Source organism: Podarcis vaucheri (genome assembly GCF_965113315.1).
Source record: "Podarcis vaucheri genome assembly, chromosome: 4".
Taxonomy (NCBI): Eukaryota; Metazoa; Chordata; class Lepidosauria; order Squamata; family Lacertidae; genus Podarcis; species Podarcis vaucheri.
Window position 1 is genome coordinate 70177318 of NC_138762.1, and position 12932 is coordinate 70190249.

The 12932-nt window shown below is 42.9% G+C and overlaps 1 protein-coding gene across 4 annotated transcripts in view; it reads right to left on the bottom strand.

The window, feature by feature from the left end:
* FRMPD4 (FERM and PDZ domain containing 4) overlaps window positions 1-12932 on the bottom strand; it is a 219658-nt gene that overhangs the window by 69086 nt on the left and 137640 nt on the right. For all 4 annotated transcript variants that reach the window (XM_082220847.1, XM_082220848.1, XM_082220849.1 and 1 more), the window contains exon 2: window positions 9802-9915. In XM_082220847.1, the coding sequence (XP_082076973.1) occupies window positions 9802-9915 (114 nt within the window). The remainder of the gene's footprint in view (window positions 1-9801; window positions 9916-12932) is intronic.

Genomic DNA, 12932 nt, shown 5'->3' on the forward strand with positions numbered 1-12932 from the left:
AGATTGCATTTTAAATGCCCCTGTCCTGTTCCCTGGACTCCAGCTACAACATATTTTACTTCTCAAAAGAAATACAGTACTTTCAAAACCTGATATTTGAGAAATGAAGTTTGCACTTCAGTATCAAACCAATCCAAGCCACTATGGTTCTCACATATGCTGCTGTACTCTTAAAACTCCTTTTATTTTTGGGCCTCCTATATGGCTTTCTGTTACGCTTATATCAGCAGCAAGTGTAATCTGTCCCAGAGCATAACTAGGGAAGGAGAAAGAGGGGGTATCTGCCATAGTAGGCTCTTGGAATTCAAAACAGTGTGCAATATATTCACAGTGGTTAAAATAGTGTTTAATTATGTAGGTCAGGGTCCATGTGTCAGCAATTATTTTATTTGGGCAGGCAGAAGATGGCAGCATACAAACCTGGATATGTTAATTGACTTGTTACTGCTGCTCCTATTTGTGCAATTGTGTAAACTTCCAAAACGCCAATAAAATATTGCTGATGCACTGAATTTCTTGTCCAAATATTTATAGCCCATTTTACTGCTTTTACTTTAATAAGATTGCAGGTGTACTTCCTTTTTAACTTGAAAGAAAATTGCTGGGGGTTTTTCCCCTTGACCATTTCTTCCCATAAATAAATGAGAAACTACATTTCTGCAGCTGCCTTTCGATGGTGGCAAAATGGCTTTTTGGCAGAGCTGTCATCCATCATATTGTAACACACTGCATTTAGCAACTACTATTTATAGTGTGTCTGATGCCAAAGCAATTTTTCAGAGCATGCACTGACTTGAGAAATGTTATTGTACAAATCCATTGGTCCAAACGTGCATTGGCAATTACCTGTAGCTCAAATTTATTTTATGTAAAATAATGGCTTCCCTTCATTGGGGTCACTTAATATAGTTATGTTTTCTAGGGGCAAATCACTAAGATTCTAGGATAACAAAACAGAACACAACTAAGACTGACAGAAATATATATAGTCCACCGTGACCAATTCAAGTGCTATTTGCTTTTTGCAGAATCACAGCCTGGTAGCTTACAGAAAGGAAGGAAGGAAGGAAGGAAGGAAGGAAGGAAGGAAGGAAGGAAGGAAGGAAGGATCACATTAGCAATTTTGAAAAAAAGGAAAGCATGCTTCCAGTCCTGACAAAATCTTGGTACTTGAAAAGTAGAATAAAAATCCCAAAGCAGATTAGTCAAACTACAGTGTGCATGTGCAGAGTGGACACAATAAGCAAAGCAGGCTCTTATAGGGGCTCTCCTTATCTTCCCTTTCCCCAAAAATGTTACCTCCAGGTTTCCTGTGTCTTGGCAAGCTGGTTAATGCAAGACTTTTCCATGCATCACACATTATGTCATCCAACTGCCGCAACAGTCCCTTATGTCTGCCAGCTTTCTCACATTTTTATTGCTAACATGCAGATAGACACACTTGCACCTCTGTTATTTATTCATGGTTTGCATGTTTATATCTGCACACACACACCACACCCCTCTGCATTAGCCCAAGGAACATCAAAGCAGGAGAAACAATGATATCAGCAGGAAAGGAGACAGCTGACATACCAGAACACCCAGGAGAGAAACAGGGTTCCTGCCAGTTTTCCAAAACCCCAACATCACAGCCCCCTAGATTCTGTTGCTCATCTCCCTCTATACTGCAGGTATAACTTCAAAAGGCTTCAAAATGTCATGTGCCAACATTTTTTTTTTGTTGTTTAGTCGTGTCCGACTCTTCATGACCCCATGGACCAGAGCACGCCAGGCACTCCTGTCTTCCATTGCCTCTCTCAGTTTGGTCAAACTCATGCTGGTAGCTTCAAGAACACTGTCCAACCATCTCATCCTCTGTCGTCCCCTTCTCCTTGTGCCCTCATTCTTTCCCAACATCAGGGTCTTTTCCAGGGAGTCTTCTCTTCTCATGAGGTGGCCAAAGTATTGGAGTCTCAGCTTCAGGATCTGTCCTTCCAGTGAGCACTCAGGGCTGATTTCCTTAAGAATGGATAGGTTTGATCTTCTTGCAGTCCATGGGATTCTCAAGAGTCTCCTCCAGCACCATAATTCAAAAGCATCAGTTCTTCGGTGACCAACCTTCTTTATGGTCCAGCTTTCACTTCCATACATCACTACTGGGAAAACCATAGCTTTAACTATACAGACCTTTGTTGGCAAGGTGATGTCTCTGCTTTTTAAGATGCTGTCTAGGTTTGTAATTGCTTTTTCCCCAAGAAGCAGGCGTATTTTAATTTCATGACGGCTGTCACCATCTGCAGTGATCATGGAGCCCCAGAAAGTAAAATCTCTCACTGCCTCCATTTCTTCCCCTTCTATTTGCCAGGAGGGGATGGGACCAGTGGCCATGATTTTCATTTTTTTGATATTGAGCTTCAGACTATATTTTCCGCTCTCCTCTTTCACCCTCATTAAGAGGTTCTTTAATTCCTCTTCACTTTCTGCCATCCAAGTTGTGTCATCTACATATCTGAGGTTGTTGATATTTCTTCCGGCAATCTTAATTTGGGTGTCATCCAGCCCAGCCTTTCACATCATGAATTCTGCATATAAGTTAAATAAGCAGGGAGCCAATATACAGCCTTGTCATACTCCTTTCCCAATTTTGAACCAATCAGTTGTTCCATATCCAGTTCTAACTGTAGCTTCTTGTCCCACATAGAGATTTCTCAGGAGACAGATGAGGTGATCAGGCATTCCCATTTCTTTAAGAACTGGCATTAGGCATGCAGTATTTTGGCACCAGTGAGGTTTGGTCCAAGTAAGAACTGTGCAGGCATGCAGATGCTACATGCATGTGGAGAAGAGCAAGTCAGTTGTAATGCCAGATGTATGGGGGTCACTTACACAGGTAATACTTTTTGGCAGATTCCACCAGGGTTCTCACACATTTAAATCAGCTTTCAGTGACCTGAATGTACAGGCAAACTGACCCTGATGGATACAATGCTGAATCTACTTGCATATGTGCTTGAGAACAATGAAGGCAATAGACTTAACCACACCTCATAGGGCATAAGGCCGTACTCCAAGCAAAACATATAGTTAGCATAATGTACAGCAAATTCTCTCTCTCTCTCTCTCTCTCTCTCTCTCTCTCTCACGCACACACACACACAATATTGGATTCCTCATATGCATTTATTTTCATGATAGGTGGCTTTATTGTTCTTCTGAACTATATTGAGGCACAAACATTATTACTGTGCATATTTCCTGCGTCCAAAAATAAAACACAAACCTTGATTTTAATTATGGGAAAATGATTAAGCCCTAAGGAAGCACATCTACATTTTTGTCTGCCTTGTTCCTATTTGTAATCCCAGCTAATTACTTCCCTTGTCAGAAAAATATTCTCTGAAGTCCTAAGACACAGGAGAAACACTTCAGTTCCTTTCATTTTGTATGAAACGGGTTGGATGAAGTTAGGTGCATTTGTGGCTTATTGACTGACGAAACCCAAAGAGCACTCACTAATAGTTCCTTATCATCCTGGATAATTTATGGGTTAATTGCCAGCAAATTAGCTGCTCCTCAAGCAGAGATATTTTGCCACCTGGAGAAAAGGATAAGATGGTGCCCCTTTCTGCATTCCTCATATTGAAGCCAGCTGGCAGCTTAATCTTATTTCAGCACTGGTAATGGGAGAGAACCCTCTCCCTGTATGCCACCCCCCTCTCCGTGGGGAGTCCACAGAGCAGATTTTGAGGGGTCAGGGTGCATCAGAAGAGGAGAGGGTAAGTTCTGATGAGCAGACAAAAACCTTTGTACTAGCATAAGCATTTCATTGAATACTGTCCAATATGGTTTTCATTAAATATTCTAAATCTCCACATTCACTTTGAAGTTATATTCACCCATCTGCATTACTGAATGATCAACAGCTGTATGAGTTTACTGACACCACTGACAAATATTGTTTGAAGTGAGCTGAGGTTATATGAAAGCACTGTGCATCTCTGGAATTTCCCCAGAATTACCGTATTTTTCGCTCTATAACACGCACCCGACCATAACACGCATGTAGTTTTTAGAGAAGGAAAATCCGTAGGCATGCCACCCGTAGGCATTTCCTCCATAACACGCACAGACATTTCCCCTTACTTTCTAGGAGGAAAAAAGTGAGTGTTATGGTGCAAAAAATACAGTATGTAATGACACAGAACGGAAAGTTTCCAAGTTTTCTATAAATCATGTTGCTCTGATCTCACCAAGACAGAGGCATCTTCTAAACTGCATCTGTGAGGCTTTTGTTTAACTTTTCTAGCCTGTAAATTCTTAACTGTTAGCTTGCAGAGATCGGCACAGTAACTGACATGATGTGGACAAAGTATGTTTAAAGGGTAAAGGGACCCCTGACTGTTAGGTCCAGTTGCGGACGACTTTGGGGTTACGGCGCTCATCTCGCTTTACTGGCCCAACCAGAGGAGCACACGGAAATGCCGTTTACCTTCCCGTCAGAGTGGTACCTATTTATCTACTTGTACTTCGTGCTTTCGAACTGCTAGGTAGGCAGGAGCAGGGACCGAGCAACGGGAGCTCACCCTGTCGCGGGGATTCGAACAACTGACCTTCTGATAAGCGAGCTCTAGGCTCTGTGGTTTAACCCACAGCGCCACCTGCACTGTTTAGCAATCTCTAAATATATATATATATATGCACTGAAGGTATAAACTATTCTAAGAAAATTACTGCATAGAAAGTTCATTCCTTATTAAGCATGTAGTATTTGTTTGTTTATTTACAATCAAAGTATTTGCAAAGGATGCACATTCACTTCAAACATCATTCAGAACAACACTGGGTCTTTAAAAGAATTGTACTGCCCATGTAAACAACCCTCAGGGATATTCAGGATTACAGGTGTTAAGTAACAACTGGGAGTATCCCTGATTCTGTGAGCAAGACAAAAAACAGCAAAAATATATAAAAAATTCAAGCAGAATAAACATTTGGGCCTGATATTAGGAAAAGCAGGCAATGTATAATGCATGCCCAATAAAATATATGAAAGCAACACAGCCTCAGAGCTGGAAACTATAAGTAGATGGGAGTCAAAAACCTTGACCTTCTCATTTGTTCACTATTGATCTTGAAGCATAAATTGATGAGTATGTTTGTGAGCCTCTGTGTTGAATACTGTAGGTATTATTAGTAGTTAGGGAGCATCGCCTACCATGGACATGCCATTAATAATATAAATGATGGAGTTTGGCTCTCTCAGAGCCAAGGAAAGCTGCATTCACAATAAAGAAAAACAAAACAAAACCCATTTGGTTGCATCTGCTTGGGTAATTGCATGGCTTCTTCAAGGTGCTAAAAGAAATACAAGGCAGATGCAACTAAAGAGCAAAAGGAAGCATTGTAAGAAATGTACTACTTTATTATAATTCAGTTCTTTGGGCTATATATGAAATTAAATTCTATCACTGTGAGTCCCAGTGCAGAGAAATGAAGGCTGTTGTGTCTGAGAGTTTCAGTACCCAACATAGAAGCTTTTGCATACTCATCAGCATGGCTAGAGAATTTAATCCAAATTTCAGACTCAATACTGAAGACTGCCAATACTGGTCACAAACCACTGTGCCCTTTTCATAATACTGTTGTGAGTTTGGGGCAGATGTAGGCTGTATGCCTGAGTCCCTTCTAATTCCTAAACGGCCTCGGTCCAGTATATCTGAAGGAGCGTCTCCACCCCATCGTTCTGCCTGGACACTGAGGTCCAGCGCCGAGGGCCTTCTGGCGGTTCCCTCGCTGCGAGAAGCCAAGTTACAGGGAACCAGGCAGAGGGCCTTCTCGGTAGTGGCGCCCGCCCTGTGGAACGCCCTCCCACCAGATGTCAAAGAGAACAACAACTACCAGACTTTTAGAAGACATCTGAAGGCAGCCCTGTTTAGGGAAGCTTTAAAGTTTGATGTATTATGGTATTTTAATATTTTGTTGGAAGCCACCCAGAGTGGCTGGGGAAGCCCAGCCAGATGGGCGGGGTATAAATAACAACAACAACAACAACAACAACAACAACAACAACAACAACAACAACTAACTTCTTCTTCTTCTTCTTCTTCTTCTTCTTATTATTATTATTATTATTATTATTATTATTATTATTATTCCTGGATCCAACAAGGGTTCAATTGCTGGAATAGCCAGGCAAGTTTCTTTATAATGACCCCTAAATATGGGCCATTAAGATAGCAGACAACAAATGGGTGGGGGTCCTTCCCTCACCTGGCTGTTAGTGTGAAGTACAAAGGCCAGAGTTGTACAGTGGTGCCTCGCAAGACCAAAAGAATCCGTTCTGTGATTCTCTTCGTCTAGCGGTTTTTCCGTCTTGCGAAGCAAGCCTATTGACGGATTAGCGGATTAGCGCTATTAGCAGCTTTTAGCGGCTTATCAGCTTATCAGATCAGCTGATAAGTGGCTTAGCGGCTTAGAAAATGGGGTGGGGGAGGGAAAAAAACCCGCAGGAACTCGCAAGACATTTTCGTCTTGCAAAGCAAGCCCATAGGAGATTCGTTTTGCGAAGCACCTCCAAAACGGAAAACTCTTTCGTCTAGTGAGTTTTCCGTCTTGCGAGGCATTCGTCTTGCGGGGCACCACTGTATGTGAGAGCTAGAAGCAGGCTAGGCAGCTGAGAGACAGAGCCATGCTTGATATTTGCTGGAATCCAAGGCTGTGGCCATAGGAGAAGCAAGAACTTCTTGGGTCATTAAAGCTATGAGTTGTTCTACAGTGGGCTTAGGTTGTATATACGTGTAAATAAACGATATATCCTAAAGACACAACAGTCTCTGCTGTTCTTCATGCCGAGGAAACGGAATCTGGGAAAGCACCTGGAACACCTGGAATCTCACACCACTCGGAGACTGGGATGGCATGCAACAATATACTCCTTCTCAGAAAAGGTTTTCAGTGCTCTGGACACTCCCACTAATAGATGGAGCAAAGACGATTTCCCACTTACCCCTGCAGTCCCTTACACTGGCTTACTTACTGTTCTAGAAGGTATTCCAACTCTCTGGCGAATATTTCTGCGGGGTGAAATTAGTGACAGAGAGGAGGGAGGTCCAGTGAAAACTACCTATACCTTTACACGGAAACATGCTGGAAGTGTCCTTCTCATGAATAGAACCCCATTCATGGGATCCTTGAATACAACCCAGCAGCATCACTAACAGACCCAAGCCTTTTAGACCTATAGAGCACACTTCACCATGTAGTGCTAACGCTAAACTCAGGTTACAACAAAGCCTATGGCTTTCACCCTGTTGGTCAAAAAAGAGGTAACGGAAACTGAGAATGCCCCCCTCCCCATAGGCTCAGAGTGCTCTGGGGCAGTGAAGGCTAGTCCATTAGGATGAATGGGACACTGCCTGACCCACCTCAGCCTCTACCTGCTTGCCTTCTTACTTACACAAGGACAGCGGGAGCCTTTGGCTCTGGTTCCACCCCATTTTGGTCTCCTTGCCCTTCTACCCTAGCAGTCTCAATGGGCACCGCCTACCACTGCTCTGAGGTATAAATAGCATTTATCTATCCCAATCCTTCTGTTTATATCTCAAAGCACATTCACCCCCCCCCAAAAAAAAATAACCCTGGGAATTGTAGCCTGTTAAGGGTTCTGGGCATTGTAATAATACTAATACTAATAATACTAATACTAATACTAATACTAATACTACTAATAATAAATTTTTATTTATACACCGCCCTTCCTGGTTCAGAAAACAGGGTTCAGGGCGGCTAACAATAAATTTAAAACACTTAATTGATGCAACAAAAAACAGCATAAAATACAGTACACCGTATTTTTCGCTCTATAGGACGCACCTTTTCCCCTTCAAAAATGAAGGGGAAATGTGTGTGCGTCCTATGGAGCAAAGACACCATAGCCCCGCGATCCTCTCCCGGCTGGAGAGGTGACGCGCGGCTATGGCAGGAACCTCTACAGCTGCGCGTCACCTCTCCAGCCAGGAGAGCGCGCGCGGGGCTAAAGAAGCACCCCGCGAAGCAGGAGCCTCTCTGCTGCGCCTTTCCGCTGCTCCCTGACCTGCTCTTTGGGGCTGGTGGTGGGCTTCCCCCCGCCAGCCCCAAAGAGCAGGTCGAAAGGAACCTGAAGCCTGGAGAGCGAGAGGGGTCAGTGCACACCGACCCCTCTCGCTCTCCAGGCTTCCAAGGTAGCCGCCTGAACGCACCTTAAACGGCACCTTGTTTTAGAGCGGGAAAACAAGAGGGGGAAAGTTCTCCCCCTCTCTGCGCAGCGCCTCCTGCCGCTTCGCTGAAGGGGCACTGGGCAGAGAGGGGGAGAATTTTTTTTTCTTGTTCTCCCCTCTCTAAAACAAAGTGCGTCCTATTGTCCGGTGCGTCCTATGGTGCGAAAAATACGGTAAAATGTGAATAACAATAAATTCAGAATTCAAAAATAAATTTAGGGGGAAAATCCACCCAATAAACAGTAGATGATCACCAGGGCTAGCTGGCTAAATTAGTCCTATTTGGGCCAGCAAGGAGACCAGGGGAGAATTAGCTGTGGGATCCCGGAGTGGGTAATCTTCACAGAAAGGGGAAGAGGGGAAGGAAGGGGAATAAAAGATCAGGCTGAGTTCAAATTGAAACCAGGTGGAAGAGCTCTGTCTTACAGGCCCTGTGGAAGGAAGTTAAATCCTGCAGGGCCCTGGTCTCATAGGACAGAGCATTCCACCAGGTCGGAGCCATCACTGAGAAGGCCCTGGCCCTGGCCCTGGTGGAGGATAATCTGACTTCTTTAGGGCCTGGGACCTCTAAACTGTGATTATTCATGGACCTTAAGGTCCTCTGTGGGGCATACCAGGAGAGGCGGTCCCATAAATACGAGGGCCCTAAGCCACAAAGGCTTTGTAGCTGTGTAAGGGGTAAACTACAATGTCCAGGATTCTTTTTTTGGGGGGAGGGGGAGGAATACGCTTTAAATGAGCTTTAAATATATCATGCACATGCAGCCTTAGAGCTCACTCTCAGTGGATTGGTATTAAGGTACGTTTCGGCTTTTGACGCACCTGACAAAGCAGAAGTACAGCAGCAAAGCACGTACAGCCGCCCCTCCCCCACTCCCCCAGCATTTGTATGTCCCTCAATGTACAGCCACTAGGAACAGAAACCTCAAAAAGGAGATGAAACAACACACATTCCTTCCTTTTTTTATTGTCCCTGTTCTGGAACACCTTCTTCTTTTTCCCCTTTCAGCTGAATGCTTTGAGTAGAGACCTCTTTTACATTCAGAGTGCTGAATATATGGCCTTGGCCAATTAACTGTATTTCAGACATTACCTCTGCACCCCGGAACCTTCAAATCAGAAACGCTTATTTGAAAACAAGGAGCACTCAGGCACACAATGGAGAACAGCAAAACCAAAATGTAACATGCTGCATGCTTGGTTAATGAATTCAACAAGCCTACACCTTGTCTGAAGCCTTGCATATTTGCTCAGGAACAACCTGACATAGGCACAATGGACATAGGAAGAAAAGTAGCTGTGTTATATTGGTGAGAATGCACTAACTTCAGATGAACAGACTAACAGAAAATATGTTTGACATGTTTTAAATATCCAGATTTCAGACACTGAGATGTTGTTGTTTTTTACAGTACACATGTAAGACTCTTTGTGGAAGATGCTGTATACAGTTCATGTTAACATATAACCTACTGGCTAACAAATTTGCAGCTAGCACATAGCATACTTAGGTTTAAACTCTGCACTTCAGTCTGCATACAAAACTCATCAAGCAGCAACCTACTTGAAGTAGTCTCTCCCATCTCTGTTTGCCGTCATCTCCCATCCATAGGAAGATCCCTGGTTCAAGGTCCAGGTTCCTGAAGGGGGAGGCCAGCCTGAAGACTTGGTTCTGTGGCTAAAAACAAATGAAAATCATTAGTATTTCAAAATGAGCCTGATCCATTCAATCCAACAGTGACTTTTCTGTATTTCTGAGTGCAAAGTGAATTCATGTTAAATCCTATTATATGTGTGGAATTGTGACATAAGGCAGTAATAACTAACACAAGCATAACACACTTTAGGACCTAAATGTTTAGATGCACTTTGTTGAATAATCATCGGATTCCTCGTTTTATTAAAATCTAGACTTACTTTGATTTTGGCAGACCAAATTGAACATTCCAACTAGCTTTTCACCTATGACCTTAAAGTGAGGCTGTTTCAAGAAGACTCTTTTGGGAGGTTCATATAACCACCCTTGCATATTAACAATGGGAACTGTGTGAAGGGGCCTTACATACATACCAATGCACATAAATAGGGTTCCTTCAGGGAGGACCAGTGTGCACCTACAACCCTTTCACACAGCTGCCAATCCATGGCTTGTGCATATACCCCCATAAGTGGCAGAGTAGCTGGTATGACCCCCAAGACCCACTCATGGGCACCTTCAACACTTGGGAAGGTTGTATGAACCTCTTCCATGTTGTGCACACATGATAAGAAATAGACCTAAACTGGGTTTGGGGAAATACATAATGTGAAGTAAGAACCACTCAGCTTCTTCCCCAGTCAATGTCGTATTGAGTGCCATCATGCTTTCCAAGTATTAGTCACCTTAGACCATTTCCTGAAGAATGAAAGGATGAATAAATCATGAATAGATTCATCAGAGTACACACTGTAGGAACATGGTTCCACAAAAGAGCCTTTGCCCTTCAAAAAAGGTGTCACGGTTGCTAAAAATCTCAACGGTGGGGGGAGTGCTCTTGAGCTCAGGTCCCACTGTAGGTTTCCCACAGGCATCTAGTTGGCCACTGTGAGAAAAGGATGCTTGACTAGATGGGTCATTTGCCACATCCAGAAGACTCTTCCGATGTCCTTATGGCATTGAGCCATTTCTAAGGTGCTGCTAAAATACATATGGCCAAATCTTAACTGCAGTGTCAATTTAATCTGGATGTGCTCAGTGCAGAAGAAAAGCAGAGAAAGACAAAAATAACTGAGCCGAACTGGATACCCTCCTGATCGTCTTCTTTTTTTAAATAAAGAAAAAATCAACACAAATTATTTAAACACTAACATAATTTATCTTCACTCTTCACATCCGTAATTATTAGTTACTTTACAGGGATTTATTTTGCATTTCCCATTGCTGGATATAAACAGTAGCAGGATTATGTGATAATCTCCTTTGAAAGCAATCCTTCAAATGCCAAAGTGCACCACTTTGAGGCTGTAAAATGTGCACAACAGCTCTCTGTGTTGTATGCCAGTGTTTACAATGCTGTTGTGTACTTAGAACTAAAAGAAGCAAAATTACTCATGTGGTACCCTAGAAGTCTCCATACACATTAATGGCATAGCTTCTAGGAGAGAGGCTATTGTTGACTGCTTTGCATGCAGAAAATCCCACGCTCAATCTCTGGCGTTTCCAGGTAGGGCTGGGAGATACCCCTGCATGAAACCCTGGACAGCTGCTGCCAGTCTGTGTTGACAGTACTGAGCTAAATGGGCCAACACAGACTGAGGTCAGTCAAAAGGAAGCATAGCTAAAACTACAGAATTCACCAGCACAAAGATGTAGCGATGACCGTCAACTTGGATGACCTGAAAAGAGAACTAAACAAATTCACGGAGGTCAAGGCTATCAATAGCTTCTAGGCACAATTGCTGCATATTAACTGCACGATCAGAAGCAGTAACCTCTAAGGGCAGTTGCTGTGGTAGGTGATTTCCGAACTGCTCTGAGATTTTACTGGCATATGCACGAGTTTAAATCAATAAAATCCTAGGTATGTTTACTCAGATGTTTCATTGTGACTGAGGAGTTGGGCAAAGCAACCCAAGTCCCACTTCTGCCAGGCTGGGAAAGGGGGGCTGGGTTGAATGAAGGTGTCCCTCCATCTAGCTCTTCCAGTTAAACCAGTTTCCTACTGGCTGACAACAACGGACTGATGAAATTCTCACTCCATCAGTGGCAACTCCCCCACTACCAGCAGCATCAAGCAAAAGGTCCTGAAACAGGGCATTTCAAATTCTGCAAGGACTGAGCCACCTTTCCATTTACTGGATCCTGAGCTAGTCTTACTGCCACTGCACAATGGCATCCAGAACAAAACAGCCCTGATAACTTTGCCCAATAGCTCTGTAAAATCCACACTGGCAGGGAGGGGGAAACTGCATCTTAAGCCTGTTTAGTGCAGAAAGCTAAGAAGCTGACCTTTGTGACAAAGCCGTTTATGACACCATCTGATATAAAAAAGGACTCGAATCTTAGTATACACTGCTCAAAATGGGGTGAAAATTTAAGGCAAACAAAAATATGGCAGCAGTAAAAGAAAACTCTCTCATCTCGTGAGGTGAGATGCAAAGAAACAGTTAAAGATATAAAACACTGAAAAATGGCATTGTTTCTGTGGAAAACAAGGAGGACTCACTCCTAAATCTGCTTTCATCACATGCTTTGATGTGTTATATTCTCTCCATGTAATCTTCAGGTTTGATCCGACCATTAATATTTACAATCGTATCAATTATGAAATAGATTCAGGCACTCAAAACTATGACAGTAGTAGTGATTGCCACTGAAAATGTTCTTGTATGAAGGAAGAAATAAAAGATATGCTGAAAACTATGCTGCAGATGAACAATAAATAAATAAATTTCAAGTGCATTTAAATTAATACACCTTTAATATGCTTCTCTGTTCTTGTTTAGAATCATCTGCTATAACTGCATTTCAGATAAAGATGGCTTTAATATGGACGTACAGATCACCTTATAACGAAGGAATAACAAACAGCACGACAAAATTTACAATGTTCATTCCAGCATCATACACAGCATGGTACAAAGTACTGTCTTTCACAGTTCCTCACATTTTAGCAGATTTTAGCAGCTTGCCCCCCAGCGTTTAGAGATCTTCCC